Here is a 20,729-nt window from a genome sequence, read left to right as displayed (position 1 = left end):
CTCACAACCAAAACTGCCCACACCCTAAAGTCATTCATACCCAAAACTGCCCACACCCTAAAGTCACTCATACCCAAAACTGCCCACACCCTAAAGTCATTCATACCCAAAACTGCCCACACCCTAAAGTCACTCATACCCAAAACTGCCCACACCCTAAAGTCACTCATACCCAAAACTGCCCATACCCTAAAGTCAGGTATAACTAAAGCTATAATTAAAAACATTCTCTAAAGTTGGCCGTTATCAAATCTGGCCATACCTAAAGCTCCGACTTCCGCTGTGCACCTGCAGTTTTCTCATCCAGCCTGTGGTGGCGCTCTCATTTTCCAAACTACCGGCTTCTGAAACTCTGTGGTGCTCTTGTGTAGTGAGTAGGGAAGTGTAGGCCGCATGTGCGCTGGTCTGGCATACAGAGAGTAATCTACGCATCAGTTTCACCACCTAATCGCCTTTCATTAATTTAAAGGTCGACGAAAATGCCGAAGAAATCGAAAGAAGTGGCGGAGTGGGAGGGAGACGATGAAGCACAGACAGGTAAAGACTGAGATTATTCAGCACATGATCAGAAATCAGAAAGATTAGCTAACGTTACCCATCAAAACTAGCGGTTATAACGTTAGGCAGAGGTGCTGCTTGTTAGTTCAGCTGATTAATTACAGACAGATATGTTTTATATGTCGGCCAGTTAGGATTATAACTAGTATTATAAGTAGGAGTTGATAATAAGAAGCAGTCTATTGTGTGATCTAAACAGATGTCTCATTCTCCATAGCTCAACTATGGAGCACTTCAGTATGAGCTTAATCAGGAGTATTGCATCATATGATCTACATTATTATTATTATTGTTATCATTATTATTATTACTATTGTTATTATTATTATTACATTATGTCCTGTTGATCATTGTTCTGATCTTGCTGTATGACACATGTCCTTTTCCCCTGCACAAATACTGCATGTTTCATCAGCATTTCAATTCCACAAAGGTCACTTGTAGTGTTTTTCCCCTCAGAAAAAGTTGTCAAGAAAGGAAAGAAAGACAAGAAGGGGAAGAAGAGCGTAAGTGGAAAACAGTAACGTTACACTTTGGTTGAATAAGACATTGCACATTATTATATCATTTCTGAGATGATGTCACAGTGGCTTTACCCTCCGTCCATAATATATGATCTACTATAGGAGGTATCACTGTGCATATCAATAATTAAGCAAGTTCACCCCCTGCACACTTAAGTCTAACAGCCATGGGTTTGTTTGTTTTTTTTTTTCCTCTGGTGTTCTATAGTTCTTCGATGAACTGGCCTCAGAAAGTAAGACCGAGAAGACTGAAGAGCCAGCAGTGAAAGAGACACAAGGAAAGCAGGTCTGATGATGATAAAGTCAGTTTGGTCACCGTTGTGATTTCATCAAACCACAGAAATATTTGGTTTAGGAGCGTCCCAAATGAGGTCTTGTTAAGACAGAGATAACCTTAACATGTGACTTTCAAGCCCAATATTTGGCAGTTTATAAAATAGCACTTGATCCAGCACATACTATAATTTTACATTTTATATTTTTATATCACACACTGACAGTTATTTGCATGCAACTTAATGCAATGACAAGATACTAAATTGAGGTCATGAGGTTGTAATGTGTACAAGGAATGTAAGATACTTCATCCAGCTTTTAATTTGGTATTTGATGCGATTTTGCCCATGGTTTGACTGAAACACTGACCAAGCACTGATCTGCTACACTTACAGCTAACTGAAAGTGTTGTTCATAATTTTATCCATAAAAAAAATTAGTCCTTGATGGAAGCAATGTCTTCAGTTAAGAAGGAAGAACATTTTCTTGGACTTTAATTAATTAATTGCATCATATTTATTAAATGTTTGCCTCAAGTGTCAATTAATACTTTTTAAGAGTATTTATACAGTCTAAAATATAAATTCCATGGTAACATTGTGGTTAAAGCAATCTGTCAGACAGAGGTGCTGGACTTATTACTGCTTCATGCTCAAACAGATATTGAGCAAGAAAATGGGCTTAAGATAAAGGGCAGTATCTAAGACACGCCTTTATGTTGGTCAGACTCCACCTAGCATGCGTACCTCACACGTGGCTTCTGAATAGCACTTAAGATTGTAGTAGTTTCTCTTATTAACTCTTCAATTCTGAATACAGCCCAGTGTTTTTAACATACTGACTCTGTAGACTCTCTGTAAAATAACTGCAATATTACATAAGCTGCATTGGTTGATCCCAATGGCAGCCTTCAAATTTGTCATCAGCAAGTAACATGTTTTGCCTCACACATCCGTATTAGAATTTTTAAGTCTGACTGATTTTCGACTGGTAACATATGCTAGCTCTGCGTGAACCCATCTTGGATCATTCTTCTGTGTGTGAGAGCTTCTGTTATTAAATCAATAATATACTTCCATATCCCATTTCTGTGGGGTTGTTCTAGTCCAGGCTACTGAGTGCACTTTGCTAGTGTTTCCATCTTTTAATTGCCACACCAGTTTTTACCAGTAACCAACAGAACTGATAACAAAAGAAATATATGCACCAAACAATAACAAAATAAATGTATGCATTAATTAGTTTTTTTTTTCCAAACTTTACAGTTTAAGAAGCTCTGTATGCAACAATCCAGATAAATCCAAAAGTGTGAGGAATAAAATTTGACAAAAGATCAAATGGATTCCACAGAGCTCTATAATACACAGTCAAAAATTAGACTACTTTCTTTTCACCTGATAATATAAATTAGTGTATGATGGCACTTGAACCTTTTCTGCAAAATGTATATTATATATTGTACTCTATATGCATTAGCCTCAAAAGAAAAAGAAGGACCGGCGGAAAGGGAAAGCCGGGGACGTGGATGATGAAGATGAAGACGTCATGCAGCGACTCAAGAAACTGTCCGTCCAGCCCAGTGATGAGGAAGAGGAAGAGGGTAATGTCAGAAACCTGAGAGCTGCTTTTAGGTTTTGCTTGTTAAATGAAAATCATTGAAGATATGCAATGCAAGTCTTATTTTTTTAAGAAACTTATTTAAACCCAATTCTTATTCATTCTAATTAATTTGCTATACACTTTGATTACAGTAATAGCAGCTCCTGTGAAAGGTGGAAAGAGAAACAAGGTAAGCTTTCTCAAAGAAAAGTTTTACATTCTTACATGTGAATGCATGTTTAACAGTTACAGTAGAGTCAAAATTTTGGATAAACCTGATTGAATAAAATGTGTGTTTTTTCAGGATCTTAGATCTTTTTCTACTTAAATCCTATTTGTAGAACAAATATAAATAGGGGAGTTGATGCATATGAGTGAATCTCTTTGTAAGACAATAACTTAAGAACGAGTAGATTTTATTTGGAATTTAGGAGAGACATGTACGAATGCTCAGCATATGTAGGAACTTTGGGGAAAAGCTTGAAGCCTTCATGGAGATAGTTATGAGAGTGTAAAGTAAAGACTAAAACACAAGGGACACCATAGGGATGGTGTCAACAATGTAAAGCAAATGGCTGTTACCACTTCAAAGCTGATTATTTTCCAATAACAATGTGTTCTCATGTGTTTTATTCCTATTATACCACAGCAATTTTGCAGTTTGTTGTACTGGGGGCACAGTGGCTTAGTGGTTAGCACTATTGTCTCACACCTCCAGGGCTGGGGGTTCGAATTTCTGAATGTGTGTGTGCAGTTTGCACATGTATTCCCTTTGTTTCGGGGGTTTCCTCCTCCCAGTCCCAAAACACGCGCTGTAGACTGATTGGCATTTCCAAATTGTCTGTAGTGTGTGTGTGTGCACGATTGTGCCCTGCGATGGTTTGGCACCCTGTCCAGGGTGCCCCCCTCCTTGTGCCCCGAGTCCCCTGAGACAGGCTCCAGGCTACCCTGTGACCCTGTGTAGAATAAGCAGTACAGTGGATGGATGGATGGACATATTGAATTTTTTATCCATTTATAGTTACTTTTAGTGTTCTGAAAGTCCATGATGCAAGTTAGTTCTCGGTATCACTCTATGTTATAACCGCTATAAACTGTCCTTTCCTCAGTTTCTCTTGAAAAATACAGAATATTATTGAGAAGCTTCACCTACAAAGTTCACCATCATTAGAATTTCCCATGACAGAGCAGCTTTGTACAAAGTGCTGACACAGTGATAGTTTTGAACACAAATAGCTGTTTGTCTGAAACATTGGTGTGTGTGTATGTGGTGTAGTTTGACAACATGTATTTTGCTTTTAGGGTGGAAACATATTCGCTGCTCTGAGCCAGGGTCAGAGTGATGAAGATGACGAAGAGGACGATGCAGATGGTGATGATGACGATGATGATGAACCTAAAAATAAGAAGAACTCTAAGGTGATTGGGTACACTTTGTGTAATACTCTCAGGGGTCTTAAGCATTTGACAAGGTATTAGATCCTAAAGCTTGAGATTCAGCATTATGCTTTTTTTTTGTCAGAAAAAAAGTCTATGATATTACATCTCTGGAAAGTGTGATATAAGATTTTTTAAATGTACCTTAAAAAAAGCATACCAGCAAAAAAAAAAACAGCTAACATGAAGATTAACATCCAGAGATAGTGAGATAATAAAAGCCTTTCTTTTAAACCTGAATTTATCCCCACAGTATTTTCCTTTTTATCAATAAGTCTTTATCTAATCTTTATCGTTCTCTCTCTTTGTGACATTCCCTATGACATAACTAGAATTTATATTAATTTCATGTCCATTTTGATGAAATTATAACTAATTCTAGTGTCCTGCCAGAGAGGTACTTGTATGTATACTTATTAAAATTACTGAAATTTTGCACATATCTCAATCACAAATAAAATCCTAGCATTTTAATGTCTGGTTAACCCCAAAAGTCAGATTTGACAAAATCGTATTTAAGTAAGATTGATTGCATTAAGGATATTTTGACAGCCTGTGTCTGATTACAAACTGAATTGTTTATGCTCATGTCAGTTCCACTACGGTATGTAGCTGTCCAACAACTTGATCACAGAGTGACATTCACTGTGTGAGGAAATCAAGGTTTTAGACATCTTTAAACAGACTGATTGTTTTTGTTAAAGTTGAGATGTTACTGTGTATTATAGGCAGAAAACTCCCATTGTATGTTGTTTTTTTTTTTTGTTTTTTTTTTTAATAAAGCCTTTTTTGGCCATTTGCTAGAATTCAGTCCCAGCGCCGTCAGATGGGTTTTCCCAGACTGCCACACATCTGTTTACCTTCACAGCATAACTGAGCAACAGGATCTGGGAATCTTTCTGTTCTTGCACCTGTATCTAATATGTGCCAAAATATGTGTATGTATGTAATTCAGGAGGTTTCCAGAGGAAAGAAAAACGATAAGGTTAAGACAAAGAAATCTAAGGTGGGTACATGGGAATGTTTCTTTCTCTTTTTTATTTTCTGACCTAACCATTTATCTTCTATTTTGCCTGTATATGTTACAGAACATCAGTGTATATACCTTGTACTAACAACTCTTTCCATAACCATCTTCTTTTTTTTTTTTATCTGGTACAGTCACTTCCTGGAAACTATATTCACATTATTTGGAAGGTCACAGAAAGTGTATTAAAGATGTTCTTTCAAAAAAAGGTGAATTTTGGGTTCTCCGTTCTCATTTCTCTGAGCTCATGTCCTAACAGGCATCTGATGATGAACCTGAGGAGGAGCTGGAGAAAAAGGATGAGAATGAGACGAAGGAGGTGAAGAAGAACAAGAAAACAGGCAGCAAAGCATCTAAGGTGAGGAATTCAGCAGTTCAGTGACTCACTGGCTGTTGAATCTTGACTCTCGGTCACCTGCTAGCTTCTCAGCTGTAGAGTTTTTACACATGACTGTCGATTTAGCAAATTAACAATGAGATTTATTTCTAAATATGGCTGTTAAAGCAGTAGCTTAGTGGAAAAAAAAAAAAAAAAAATCCTCTGAAGGAAAAACCTCTACTTCCTATTGACTTTCCCAAAGAAAATTATTTATTTGAATAGGTTTGTTTAAACAGAAAATGCTCCAGTTGCTTTATATATTTTATGGTGGTGCCTCTGGTATGTGCTACTTGTTAATGAGCTTCAGTGGATACTAGACAGTATTTCCAGAATCAGGAATGCAGAAGGATTATGAAACAGAGCAAAATACAGTACAGTGCAGCACAAAAACTGTTATATAACACTAGCGCTAGTACAACACACACACACACACACAGTACACTAGCCAGACTCAAATAATGTTTTTATGTGCAATGAGAGGACATCACAGTTCACAGGTGAAATGTTATCCAAAATGGTGATGATGCTTCCAGAGACGTGATCAGGAGATACTGTTATACTAAACACCAGTATGCCAATATAAATTCCTTATACAGGTAAACCCACGGTACCAACAAAGGTGATTCTGATTCTGAGAGGATAAGCCTATTATAACATAACATAACATCGCCCCTGCTAAGAATTCAAGTAATACCTTATTTTACATAGTCTGTGTTAATGTACATAATACTTCTGCATTAAGTTTAACTTCTGGGCAAACATAAGATGGGACACATAAACACTGGAGCTTTCATATGCTCATTGGGCTAGCTAATGAATTCATGATTTGTGTGACCCTGAACTGTAAAAGACAGTAAAATTGCAGTAAAATGTAAAATCCCCTTCTGCCCTGTGTGTGTGGAGTTTGCATGTATTCTCCATGCTTCGGGGGTTTTCTCCAGGTAGTCTGGTTTCCTCTCCCAGTCCAAAGACATGCGGTTTAGGCTGATTGGCATTTCCACATTGTCCGTAGTGTGTGAATGAGAGTGTGAGGGTGTGTATGATTGTGCCCTGCAGTGGGTTGGCACCCCGTCCATGGTGTCTCCCACCTTCTGCCCTGAGTTCCCTGGGATAGGCTCCAGACTCCCCGTGACCCTGTGTAGGTACAGAAGATGGATGGATGGGTGAATGGAGTAAATTAAACACAATGAACGAATGTTTGCAGGAGGAGGATGTGGAGAAAGAGGAAAAACCTCAGAAGGCTGCCGGAAAGAAAGAACAGCCAAAGGTCAGGGCACTTTAACACATATTAAAAATGTTATTAGCATGTTGGCTTTAAAACAGCTCATATGTATGACTCGTGTATTTATTTGGTATGACAGCACCAAGAGCTGAGCAGCAGTTGTCATTTTCCTTTCCTTCTGTTCTCTTTCAGAAAGGCAAGCCCGCTCACCAACCTCCTAGTGAGGATGAGGAAGAGGAAGAGAAAAGCGACGACAATGACACCATGAGGGTATCCTCACTGCCTAACTTGATTCATTGTAATCCTGCTATTTCTCTGTGTGTTTACAGTCCTTGTTTTTTCTTTCCTTGATGGTAGAGTGCAGAGGACGCGCTTGTGGCGGAGCAGAGCAAAGAACAGGAAGACCCCTATGCCAACCTGAGTAAAAAGGAGAAGAAGAAGAAAAAGAAGATGGTACATGTCCTGAGAATAGACAGAATTAACCTAGAGAGCTATTTCGTCTCTGTATGAATATTTAGCATGATGGTTTGCTGACCAGTTGCACTGCGCTGTTGTTGCTTCACAGATGGAGTATGAGCGGCAGGTGGCTAGTGTCCGTGCTCAGAACGCCTCAGAGGGAGATTTCTCAGTCTCTCAGGCTGAGCTGTCTTCAAGGCAAGCCATGCTGGAGAACGCCTCTGATATTAAGGTCAGTTCTGTAACAGCTGTTTTCGTTTGCAGAATCTGAATCAAACTTGGCCGAACTCAGCTGCCTCTGTATTCTCCATTTCTTTTCAGGGTTCACACACACAAGCATGTAAAAAAATATAGGCTCACAAATCTGTTATGAAAGAAAGCTTAATTAAGGGTTCAATAATCAGTGCGGCAGGAATTTAAAAAAAAAAACAAAGAACCAATTGGAAACTGTAAACGGGGACAGTGATTGGACAGTGGTCGCATTTCAGTGCAACACTAATGCAGTGCACTGATGAAACTGGAATGCGGTGCAACACGGAATTACATTGACTTGACCTGAAGTCAGCATTTCATTTTTAAAAAGCAATCCCATTATTATTAAAGAGATCCACGTAAACAGAAGAGTAATACAGTAAAGTTTTTGCTTTTCAGTGTGCATTGTTTTCTGCAAGTTGCTAATGAAAACCAGTACAGTGAGTGTATTGCGTTTCATGTTATTTCACTGTTGTGATTGCTTTACTATCTTAACCGGAATCACACAGCGAAATCACAACAGCATGGGTTGCTTTTAAAGGTGGATCACATTCACATTTCACACAAGTTCACCACTTAATTCTTAAAAATGAGTACCCTGCTCATTATTAAAGAGATTAAGCAAGTGAAGGTTTTGCTTTTCAGTGTGGTACGTATTCTCTATGTCACTAATGAAAAGCAATACCATTTGTGTACTATATTTCAGGGTTTTTAACCTATGTGATACACTCTGGGTATGGAATCTTCTCTATGCTCATGGAATCAGTAGCATGAACTGCAGTATTCATTTTTAGCAGCAAGCTAACCTAGAGCTACTTCAACAATGCTGGGATTTAAAGGGCCAGGCGCACAATACTGTTATTTAGCTTACTTTGCAAAAGGTTAATGCTTGTTTGAACTAATAACAGCAGCTCACAATATTCACAATATTCATTGATAAATTAACTATTTTCATATTTTGTTGATTGATGAGTCTTCATTTATTCAGGAGAATGCTACTTTGTATTCAGCCTATTTATAAAAGTTACTATCAGACTATCAGACTTAGTAGTTAATCACATGTTAATCATGAGCCTGTTGAGACATAGACTACTCCCAAATATCCATCTGCCTATCTACTGAATTAACCCAATATTATACAAGGGTGTAAATGAATATTAAATATAATGGAGCTTTTAAAAAGGTGAGACATGTAGGCTGTGGGTTTGAACAGTCCTGACACTCCTGCTTGTTCTATTGTTCCGCAGCTGGAGAGATTCAGCATCTCGGCTCACGGGAAGGAGCTTTTTGTCAACGCTGATCTTCTGATTGTGGCTGGTCGCCGCTATGGTCTGGTCGGACCAAACGGGTTAGTAGTTAGCAAAAATAAAAATCTAAGGAATGTCACAGACCTTGATAATCTGCCTTTAATTCCTGCCTTCCACTCTGCTTTTTCTAGGAAAGGAAAGACCACATTACTGAAGCACATTGCAAACAGAGCTCTCAGCATTCCTCCCAATATTGATGTGCTGCTCTGTGAACAAGGTATAGGGAACTTCTCAGAATTCCTGGACTTCTCAAATTGGTCAGACGGTGTTTTTAAGTAATTTTCTTTATACCACAGCACTGTTGAATTCTTTGTCATATCAGATTTCTTACTTGTAAAATAGCACTGTTGAATTCACAAATCTGATTGATCAGAAGGTATTGATTAAATTTCTATAATAGCAGCACTTATAGGGCTGACTGCGAGGCAAATCAGGTCTATATTAATGCGTTCTTTCAAATACATTATCTTCTCTTTATCTTTTTGCTAATTGCACAGAGTTTCAGTTAGATTTTCATACGTGCAGTAAAAACAGGCAGATTTGTCATTATACTGAATAGCTGTGCTGTTTCTCAGAGGTGGTCGCTGATGACACGCCGGCCGTGCAGGCCGTGCTGAAGGCAGACACGCGGCGTATGAAGTTGCTGGAGGAGGAGAAGAGGCTGCAGGTTTTGCTTGAGAAGGGGGAGGACAGTGTCTCTGACAGACTAGAGAAGGTCAGAGGCTGTTTTATTCATTTTTTTAAATTTTGCTTTCACAGTTTTCTGTGGGTTTATTTTGTTTTCCTGGATGTGCTGCACAGAACCCTACTACAGTACAATACTATGCTTCGTCAATGAGTGTTGTGTAAACCTACAACCACAATCAACTATCAACTAAAGTCCTTCAGTGAGCTTTTAACTTTTGTATTCATTGCAGTGGTCCATCACCTCATCCTTAAAAAACAAAGATGTGAGAGAAACGATATAGACTGTGTTACACAAACACAACCGGCTTTATAAAGTCACGTTCAGCTCCTGGAAGTTGATGGAGTAACTCATCTCTTTGAGTACTTGAGCTGTAAAATGACCAAAATACACTTCTCTATATAGTTTACACCAGCTGCATTTTTCACAAGGTTAAAACCATGTATCATTTATGCTTTATATTGTGTGCTGTGTAGAAAATGTGGATGTGATCCTCTCATCATCTCTGCCAGGTGTATGAGGAGCTGAGGGCGATCGGAGCAGAGGCAGCAGAGGCCAAGGCTCGCAGGATCCTGGCTGGTTTGGGCTTCACACCTGAAATGCAGAACAGACCCACTAAGAAGTTTTCAGGTGGCTGGAGAATGAGAGTATCACTCGCCAGTATGAAAGATATCAGCTGTCAGTAGCAAAGCAGGAAACTGTACTGATCGATATTTGAGGTTTGACAGAATGAATTGTTACTTATTGTTATTTATGACATTATGACATGATTGTCTTTCCTTCACCTTACAGAGCTCTGTTCATGGAGCCCACCCTGCTGATGCTGGATGAGCCAACGAACCACCTCGACCTCAATGCTGTCATCTGGCTCAACAAGTAATGTCTCACTTTCTGCTCTTGGTAAAAAAAAAAAAGATTTGAGAGCAAAGCACTGCAACTCTGTACAAACTACAGCTGTTATTTACATGTATTTAGGAAAGGGTTAAGGAAAAATTCTAATTTTCCTCTAGTAGCTAAGGCAGCCAAATTAGCTAACCAGTAATGGAAAACGTATGGCCATTGTTTAGCATCATGCAAATTTACTGCTGCATCACACTCCAACCTGCAGTTTCAACAAATTCAGTAGTGTCAAGTAAAGATTTCTGTTATCTATAAAACTAGAATCAGTGGACTTCATTTACAGTATACACTCACCAACCACTTTATTAGGAACACCTATACTCCTGCTAATTCATGAAAGTATCCAACCAGCCAATCATGTGGCAACAGTGTGATGCATAAATCATGCATATACAGATCAAGAGCTTCAGTTAATGTTCACATCAAACATCAGAATGGGGAAAAATGGTTGATTGAGCTGGTTTGAGTATTTCAGAAACTGCTGATTTCCTATGATGTTCATGCTTAACAGTCTCTAGTGTTTACACAAAAAATCCCTCCACAGCAAGGGTTGAGGTGTTGTGTATTCTGTGATGGTTTTCTACTCACCACAGTTCTAAAGAGTGGTTACTTGAGTTACTGTAGATTTTCTGTCAGAGATTTTCTGACATGCCGCTCACAGGATGTTTGTTGTTTTCTGTTCAATTTTTTTGTCTGGTAGTGATGTTTGACTTATTATCCAGCTTAGGCTTAACTGGTATAATAAAAGCATGGGACTGAGCAGCACGTTGTAGCTTTCCCTTTCCCAGTGGGCCAGCTAATACATTTATCATTTGTCCAACTCTTAACCCTTGACTTCCAGCTCTCCATCTAACTCGTATCTTGTTCCCCTCTTTTTTTAAAGCTACCTGCAAAGCTGGAAGAAGACCCTTCTCATTGTGTCCCATGACCAGAGTTTCTTAGACGATGTCTGTACAGATATCATTCACTTGGACAACCAGAAACTCTATTACTACAGGGGCAACTACTGTGAGTGACCCAATTTCAGGACATGTTTTAATTTTTCCAGTAGGAATCAATGTGTGGTCTTGTAGGAGTAATGAGTTTGAAATATAAAATCTGTTTTGTAGTGACGTTTAAGAAGATGTATGTGCAGAAGCAAAAGGAGCTCCTGAAGCAGTATGAGAAACAAGAGAAAAAGCTGAAAGACCTGAAAGCTGGAGGCAAATCCACTAAACAAGCTGTGAGTTTTTTTTAATGTGTTTGAATTGCTTGATATTTATACTGTTTATTGTGTCTAGGTGACAGCTCTTCACACTCTCTGTTCATCTCTTCACAGGAGAAACAAACAAAGGAGGCGCTGACTAGGAAACAGCAGAAAGGCAAGAAGAAGGGACAGGAAGAGGAAAGTCATGAGGCCCCAGAGCTCCTGAAAAGACCTAAAGAATACACTGTGAAGTTCACTTTTCCAAACCCACCACCTCTCTCTCCACCCATTCTTGGCCTCCACAGTGAGTGCATCTCTAGGGATTAAATTAAATTTAAATTAAATTACAACATTAAGAATGGTTTGTGTTATTAGGCATATTACAAAATGTGTCCACTTTGAATGATCATGTATATTATCTGTCTGAAGTCAGTACATTTGATTAATGTTTCTTGTTGGGAGAAAGAAAACTCACTTTTTGTTCCATTCTTCTCAGGTGTGGACTTTGGCTATGAGGGTCAGAAGCCTCTGTTCAGAAATGTTGACTTTGGTATTGATATGGAATCTCGAAGTAAGTTACGTTAAAGCTTTGTGCACCATTTTTAAATCACATAGTACACTAGCAATAGCTGTTACATTAATAAGAAATCATTGACCATTGACATGTATTATGATTTAGTTTAGATATGATTGATGAGAATATCTGAACAGTTGTCTAATGAAGGAAGTGACATTGGGTATTTTTTCCCCCCAGTTTGTATAGTTGGACCAAATGGTGTTGGAAAGAGTACACTTCTACTTCTGCTGACAGGAAAGTTGACTCCTGTAAGTGCAGCTCTATAAATTCTCATCTTGTGTGTTATTTTCTTGTCCAGGTCTTCTGTAAAATGGAACTTTCATTTCATTTCATGCTAGCTATGTAACAAGTAGCATTACACTGACATGTGGCCATATGCATAGCCCAGTGGAACACTATGTAGTAAAAAATAAGAACTTGAACTGTATAAAAGTGTCAACAGTTCTCAAACTGGCACAGACATAAATAAATTAGTCACTGCCAATGGTAAATGATGGCATGTCCACCTTTATGTTTCAGACCAAAGGCGAGATGAGGATGAATCACCGCTTGGTAAGTAGAAACTCCTAATTGTTGCTATACCACAGTACTGTTAAATTCTCTATTCTGATTGGTCAGAAGGTTTACATTAATGCGCTTCTTCTAATACATTATCGTTTCCATAGTAATGCTTAATTCACAGGGACTTGTATGGTGAATACTCCATATAATGTAAGACTAATAGTAAACAGATTTTGGAACTAAAGTGTGTATTCATCGATATGGTGTAGCTTTCTGTACGGGGATGTTTATGTAACATTTTTGGAATGAGTCAGTGCTTTGTAACAGTAAAGCTGTAACTTTTAAGTTTTCCGCCATGGAAAAGTCCTCAAGGCAGAGGAATTTCTGCAGTTTCTCAGTAACATAAGCATCATTTTTGTCTTATTATTAACGTCAGTAGAGAGGAAAAGGAGAGATTCTGGTGAGGGAATGACCAGCTTATTTCACAGACGTAACATTCAGTGTAACTATAAATGGATCAAAAGTAACATTTGCAAATTGCTGTCGTGTAAGAAGATTAAAACACTTTGGTACGTGCTGTTATAGGAAAATTAATAATAGTTACTCATATCACATAACCCTTTTGTTGATTATTTTCCTGTAACAGCACATCCTGTCATGCTTTATTCCTTACTTAATTTACTGTATCAATGTAATCATCTTAAAATGGTCTCATTTTTAGAAATGAATTGATTTGTTGTGTTCTATATCCATAGAAAGTGGGCTTCTTCAACCAGCAGTATGCTGATCAGCTGAACATGGAGGAGTCTCCCACAGAGTATCTGCAGAGGAATTTCAATCTGCCATACCAGGACAGCAGAAAGTGTCTCGGCCGCTTCGGTCTAGAGAGCCATGCACACACTATCCAGATTTCTAAACTCTCTGGTGAGCACTTGACTCTCTCTACTGTCTTTTCGCAGTCTGTTTGAACCACTATATTCATTGACTGATACATTTTCTCACATTATTAGGTGGCCAGAAAGCAAGAGTAGTATTTGCTGAACTTTCTTGTCGCCAACCGGATGTCCTGATTTTGGTGAGTGTAAATCTGGTGTGTGTGTGTGTGTGTGTGTGTGTGTGTGTGTGTGTGTGTGTATATATATATATATATATATATATATATATATATATATATATATATATATATATATATATATATATATATATATATATATTATAAATATAATATATATATATATATATATATATATATATATATATATATATATATATATATATATTATAAATATAATAAACTGTTTACATTTCTTTTAATTCCTATTTCATTTTTAAGGATGAGCCTACCAACAACCTGGACATTGAGTCAATTGATGCTTTATCAGAAGCCATCAATGAATACAAAGGAGGTAGGTTTTCACAACAAACACTAAATCTATGAATTTCAGAATGATATTTAATTCTCTAAAATTCACTGGAACTGACATTCAGCTGTAACAGAGCTCTAAGAAATTAACTCACATTGGCTCTTATTCATCAAAATTGTGTACAGTTAAATCTGATAGAAAAATTCCATGGACGGTTTCCTTGTTAATTAATTTCACCTTTGGCATGTACAGTCAAGTTCGTGTCTGGTCAAAGTGGGTGTAAATTTGTAATATCTTAACAACGTGACAAATGTTTGATTTGCAGTTAAATAATCAAATCCATGTAATCAATGTATAGCAAGTTGGAAGAAAACGTACACCACTTGTCTTTTCTAGCTGTGATCATTGTGAGCCACGATGCCCGCTTGATTACCGAGACTCAGTGCCAGCTGTGGGTGGTGGAAGACCGGTTGATAAACCAGATTGATGGAGACTTCGAAGACTACAAGAGAGAAGTGCTGGAGGCTCTCGGAGAAACTCTGGTTAACAAGCAGAAAGAGTGAAAGTGCAACAAGGGGATGTGTGATGCTTCGATTTCAGTGCCGTAATTTACTCGCAAAAACCCTGGTGCTTCAGTCTCGTAACCTACAATGAAAGTTCATCATTACCACCCCAGTGTGATGCAGTGAAACTGGTTTATGGACTTTTTTTTTTTTAACCAAACCGATTTCTATGAGTGGTGTGCAGGCTGACTTGAAAACCTGGTGATTAAAATCCTGTCTTCGACTGAGTATCAGCTTTTTTGGGAAGTACAGCTTGAGCTTCACCAGCGCTTAACCTACAATGTGTTTTTCTAAATGACCTGCAGTAGGGCTGCACAATATTGATAAAAATAGCACATTGCCATTTTGATTGCCCTGCATTAGTTTGACACATTTCACTACAATATATCAAAACCCCTCCAGAAGGTTTATCTGGAACCTTCATCAGAATGCTCCCAGTACACAGGTTAGTCTGTGGATTCTTGCAATATTAGCGCACTCAATATTGTAAAGGCCAATATTGTATTATTAATATTATATATATTGTGCAGCCTTAATCTGCAGTATAGCCGTACTGGTCTGATTTGTATGTAGAAAACAAATTAGTGCAAAAAATGAAAACCAACTAAATATAATGGAATATTACTTATGCATCTGAGTATTGACATAGAATACAAAAATAAATGAATTTTGCAGTAGGCATTTGTACTTTGTCTCTTTATTCTGGAGGAATTCACAACAAAACATTACCAATTTACAGGTGAATAAGGTCCAAAATACATAGTTCACCTCTGTATATACATAGTTCAATGCAGTAGTTGCCAATTCTGGTGGAATATGATTGAGAAGAAAAGCAGAAATAATTGTCTTTTTCTAATACATCACTAGAATTTTAGTAATATTGACTGTAGCATGGGTGTAATTTTTCATCATCTATTAAATATCACAGTATAAGGAATAAAAAGTTAGAGTACTTTAATAGTACCAAGTCCCATATCTCTCAATTCCAGATCACTGTTTAATTTAAATATTACTGCTAGGGCCTGTTTCCTCAACACATTATATATCCGTGCTCTATAAATCACTGCTCAGTCCATGACTAGCTTCAGTCTGTGCCCCGAAACCTACTCAGCATGTAATATTAAGAAAACATCTCTACTTGAGGTAAGGTTTGTAGATCTTCTTCACTCGGGCCAGCTCCCGTTCATCCGGCTCTATGTCACTGTACCACGCATACCAAGGTTCACCATGGGTGTAAGAAGGTGGCAAGGGTGTACGCCCCACTGCACCATGGGAATTTGAGAAGTCCTCTCCAGAATAGTCTACAGTAGGTAACTGGGTGGGAATCAAGCCTAAAAGAGAAAAACGATCTTTTAAATGCCACTTAAATGCAAAATGCAAATGCTATTGCGTCAGATGTCACTGTGTCTCACCATGGTCTCTTGCGGATTCAACTGCCTTGTTAAGTAGTTTCTGTTGCTTCATGCATACACCTGAAGGGAATAAAAAACAGCAGAGGTGATGGCTCTAAATGTATTTTACTATAAAGTTGAGCTCATAAGAGGAAAAATGTGTGGGATTACCAGTCCGAGTAGGATCATACAACATTCCTGTGTGAGGGCTTATGAACTGTTGCAACAAGTTAACGTTCTACAAAGACAAAGATTAGATTTTAAACCATTTTGTAGAGCATGTATACAATCTCAACAAGGGAAAAAACACACTGAGTATATCTGTGTACGTACAAACCTGGTAGTGGATGATTATATTTGGATCACGGCAGATTGGACAGGGGTTCCCACATATCTTCTCGCCTCGCTGTTGCAACATACAAACAAAAATAACTGATAAGACTATGAATTCCTCATTGAATTCCCCCAATGTCACTGAAAGAAGCCTGTATTGAAGCCTGAGAGGCCGTTTTGCAACACAGTTTTTCCAACTGTAGCAAATTTGACCTTTCCATGGGATCATCTAATAAACTTATGCAGCTAATTCCCTTAAAGGAAAAAAATCCACCCTGAACGACTTGTATATTAATTACCAACATGTTCTTCAGCTGTGTCCACCATGTACCTTATATTGAAATTCTGAGTTGCCTTTTTTTAAATTTACACTTCTTTCTTCAGTGTGATGTGAAGAGTTTTCTGTTACCCACAATGCTGTTTGAATACCTGCTAATAGTACCACCAATGAGAATTATTCTTTGCTTCATCTCTACCTAAACAGAGCGATGCAGCAGCGCTTTAGTCCTTTTGTCTGTCCAGCTTTTGCACCTCCTCATCTGTACACTCTGCTTAAACAGATCAGCTTCAAATTTTATGCTAACGCTACGGTCAGCGCCATCACACTCATCTTGTAGATTACTCAATGGCCGAGTCAAGTCTCTGGTCTACGATGGCACAACTATGTCGTATCGCTGCTTTGCATTCTGGGACTTCTCCAGTGGATTGCTCATTAAGATGATACAGGAAAATGGTGACTGAGAATCTGACCATTATCTCCTATGGTTAAGATCAGTGAAATGTTTTCTCATTCTGCTTGCCACTGTAACCGCACTAGCATTGTTCCTCAGAGGCGTCAACACGGCAGACGAACTTCACAGGAATGATGAAAATACATAACCTAATAACTACTAATCACCAGAATCATCTGGAACATCAGAAAAATATTTATTATAAATATATTTAATGCGTTTTAGTGTGGAGTTTTCCTTTACGATGGTTATGAGGATTCCCACAGGCGAGTGTGTAAGAGTGTGTTAAAACAGTGTTGGAGATAATGGTGTATTAAGGCAGTTACATACTATGCAGGTCTTCCTGGTCTTTTGAGGGGGGATACCACCTTTATGGTTCCTTCTGTAGTCAGCCCAAACAGGTCTGGATCCATAGCGCTCAATGTACTCTGAAGAGAGAACAAAACAAAAGCATTTACACTGAAAATGTACATATTTTACCAAAAACAACAACAACAACAACAGATTTCTCAGTACCTTCACTTTCCAGGTATTCCCATGGTTTGTCTCTGTAACGAGAAAGTGACTCTAAAGCCTCAGCTGCTCCAGCAGCAACTCCATCACATGTCAGTTTAGCAGAATTAAAAAAGTGTCTCAGGACTGGAGTACCAAACAGGACCCTAACTCCATTGTGTACTGTCTGGAAGAAAAATAACACTTTTTTTAATCAGTCCCAGCTGTCAGTATCCTCTTTAGCTTGCTAGCAGACTCCTTTCCCAATTTAATTAGTTACAATACGTGCATTAACATTAACTCTACTACACGCAGCTTGATTCATGTATTGTAGGCTTTTATTTAAAAAACAACAAGCAAACCTGAGCTCGATGAATTCTTTGGAAAACAGCAGGAGAGACGCGACAAGCCGCTCTCACGATGCTCTGTAAGGACGCCGCCATTTTGTCTTTAAATGAGCAGGAGGTTAAAGTTGAGCACAGAGGAAGTAACGCTGTCTTTATTCCTTTACTGTCTTTCATTCAGTAAAAGAGTCAAATACAAAGCATAAAGAAGTCAGCTGCATTGGTTAACAGTTCAGAGAATGTGAAATGAAATAAAGATTTCATTATATGTATATATAATGTATATATGATGTGTGTATATATATATATATATATATATATATCTCCAACACTGTTTTAACACACTCTTACATATATATATATATATATATATATATATATATTTGTCCAAAAGTCTTAGGCACCCCTTTTTTTTTTGTGCAACCTTTGTTGTAGATTTTTATTTTATGACTTCTACATTTCTGATTCAGTACAAAAACATTTTAGATTTCCAAACATCAGTTTTCCAGCACAAAATTAAATGTTACACAAAAATGTTTGTATGTCAGTAAAGAAAGGAGCAGATTACATAAGAGACACTTTTCACACAAAAAAACATAATGAAGGCTGCTGGGTTTCGCTGCAGAAATAAGAAGCGAGTCAACAGTCAAAGTCTCCAGAAGAACTGTAGCTGCTTCTGCAAGATGCTCAGTAACACTTCCAGCTCATTTCCTTATAAAACTGCACACATTGTATGTGAGACTACTATTTTTTTTTAAGTGAAGGATCATCACACTAAATATTGACTTTGTTTCATTTACTACTGTTTACTGCTCTTTATAGCATTTTTTTTAAATGTAGAAACATTTAATTTCATTATTTTTGAAGGCATCTTTGCTCTACAGCATTTCTTTGCATGTGCCTAAGATTTTTGACAGTACTGTGTGTGTATATATATATATATATATATATATATATATATATATATATATATATATATATATATATATATATACACAGAATAATTGAATAATTTGAGTTTTGTAAACAAAGTAAAATATCACTTGGTTTTAAATTTATGGCTTTGTTCAATTTTGCTGTCATGTCCATTTCAAAATCAGTCCAAACTCAGGTAGAGAAAGGGCAATAAAAGAATAAATGGTAAATATCTTCAACTTATGTGTTGCAAAAGGTACATTTAGTATGGATATATCTACTAACGGCTGCATTTATTGGATAATATTGATAAAGAGTTTTGTAAATTATTTCCTTCAGTTTATTAGAGATAACATGCTCCACTACTTTGTTATGCTTTCTCTCACAGAGAGAATTCAAATATTTGTTGAATTACTGTTTTTGTTGTATTTATTGTATTCATTTTATTTCATTTTCTAGCTGTTGTTAACTCTTTTCATGTCTGATGTAAAGATATATATCAGCTCTGTTTATAGGTTTAACCTGTGAATACTGTAAAATGATTACAGTTTGGGATAAACACTGTTGTATGTATATGAATGTATCTTCACAAAACAGATTTAAAATGATGTCATCTTCAGCTGTAACTTTTGCAGTGAGCCATTATATATTCATTTATCTTTTTGTAATTAATTTTTTAATTGATTTAATTTCTGTATTTTATATTTTGGTCACATCAAGCTTTTTTTCTTTTTTTTTTTCCGGATAAATTGCACCATAACATCTCTTAAACTGTAGCACTAAAATGATTATTTGACTGATTTTGTCAACTTTGTTGGATACTTTACAGAGGGAGAGCTCCACACAACTGTGTGTGTGTGTGTGTGTGTGTATTAATGTTTGATATCTGAATGTTCGAGTAATTATTTTATTTGCCTTATTAGCACTACTGTTACCCTGTAAAAGTCTGAAAAATTCCTTTCAGTGACCATGGAGGATTATAGACCTTTAACCTGAGTATGGGTCATATAAATTAATCAATTAAAGTGTGTTGTGCTACACCTGGTACAATTCTTGAACAAAACTCAGACACTCGATTCACATCCATATTGATTTGTATTTGAAATAGTTCACACAGCCGGTGAACAGCTCTTTTTATTGGAGTGTTCATTGTTTCATGTGACACCATTACAAACAGTGAATTCCCTTTCATCTAGTTATCGCCTATACACTTTCTATTTCATCTCTTTTCTCATTAATAAAACAATTTCATAATTTTGTACTTACTTGAGTAGTGAAATTCTTCAATGCAGGTCTGATGACAGTGTTCATCCATTCCTGTAACACAGACAGATAATTCACTGTAACAGATTGGTACAGTTTACATCTAAAACAAAAGTAAACAACAGCTTAGCTCAGAAGTAAATTAAATACGAGAGGGAGTAGGATTTGTGTTATATATATCCCTGAAAAGTTGTTTCCTGATATATACAGTGGGGTCCAAAAGTCTGAGATCACATTGAAAATCTGGGATTTTTTTAAAAACTGGAAATAAACAGAAAGTTTTTGAATTTTGAAAATTCTAAAACAAAACAAGAAAAAAAAAGGAAATTTGAAATATCTTGACTATTAATTATTCGAGATGTTGCACAATTTCTAGGTCTCTATATACATATAAAGCAAATATGTGACATTATGTGATTATTCCTTTGTACAAAAGGTCAGATTTTA

At 37.2% G+C, this 20,729-nt stretch overlaps 2 protein-coding genes across 3 annotated transcripts; one reads left to right on the top strand and one right to left on the bottom strand.

Annotated features, from left to right (window-relative positions):
• Positions 1-361: 361 nt before the first annotated feature.
• Positions 362-15,490, top strand: abcf1 (ATP-binding cassette, sub-family F (GCN20), member 1). Of its 2 annotated transcripts, XM_026942275.3 has the most exons (27): positions 363-537; positions 1,018-1,064; positions 1,291-1,368; positions 2,835-2,958; positions 3,110-3,147; positions 4,260-4,376; positions 5,350-5,400; positions 5,681-5,779; positions 7,005-7,067; positions 7,215-7,292; positions 7,380-7,475; positions 7,588-7,710; positions 8,978-9,078; positions 9,169-9,254; positions 9,613-9,752; positions 10,235-10,383; positions 10,515-10,598; positions 11,506-11,630; positions 11,732-11,844; positions 11,941-12,112; positions 12,305-12,379; positions 12,563-12,633; positions 12,905-12,937; positions 13,642-13,810; positions 13,897-13,961; positions 14,220-14,292; positions 14,647-15,490. In XM_026942275.3, exons 1-27 carry the CDS (start codon positions 480-482, stop codon positions 14,811-14,813), a joined length of 2,595 nt encoding a protein of 864 aa, XP_026798076.2. In that variant the 5' UTR covers positions 363-479; the 3' UTR covers positions 14,814-15,490. The 2 variants fall into 2 exon arrangements, with proteins under 2 accessions (XP_026798077.2, XP_026798076.2); XM_026942276.3 differs by lacking the exon at positions 5,350-5,400 and having other exon boundaries at positions 362-537.
• A 4-nt stretch (positions 15,491-15,494) lies between these two features.
• Positions 15,495-20,349, bottom strand: mrps18b (mitochondrial ribosomal protein S18B). Its single transcript, XM_026942278.3, has 8 exons — positions 20,286-20,349; positions 18,123-18,274; positions 17,785-17,947; positions 17,599-17,696; positions 16,542-16,610; positions 16,376-16,442; positions 16,226-16,285; positions 15,495-16,144 (listed from the first exon to the last, which is right to left on the bottom strand). Exons 1-8 carry the CDS (start codon positions 20,332-20,334, stop codon positions 15,948-15,950), a joined length of 855 nt encoding a protein of 284 aa, XP_026798079.3. The 5' UTR covers positions 20,335-20,349; the 3' UTR covers positions 15,495-15,947.
• Positions 20,350-20,729: the final 380 nt, after the last annotated feature.

Source organism: Pangasianodon hypophthalmus, chromosome 29 (genome assembly GCF_027358585.1).
Source record: "Pangasianodon hypophthalmus isolate fPanHyp1 chromosome 29, fPanHyp1.pri, whole genome shotgun sequence".
In the NCBI taxonomy this organism is placed as follows: domain Eukaryota; kingdom Metazoa; phylum Chordata; class Actinopteri; order Siluriformes; family Pangasiidae; genus Pangasianodon; species Pangasianodon hypophthalmus.
Note: the sequence above shows the minus strand (reverse complement) of the source record. Positions and strands in the feature narration are given on the sequence as shown.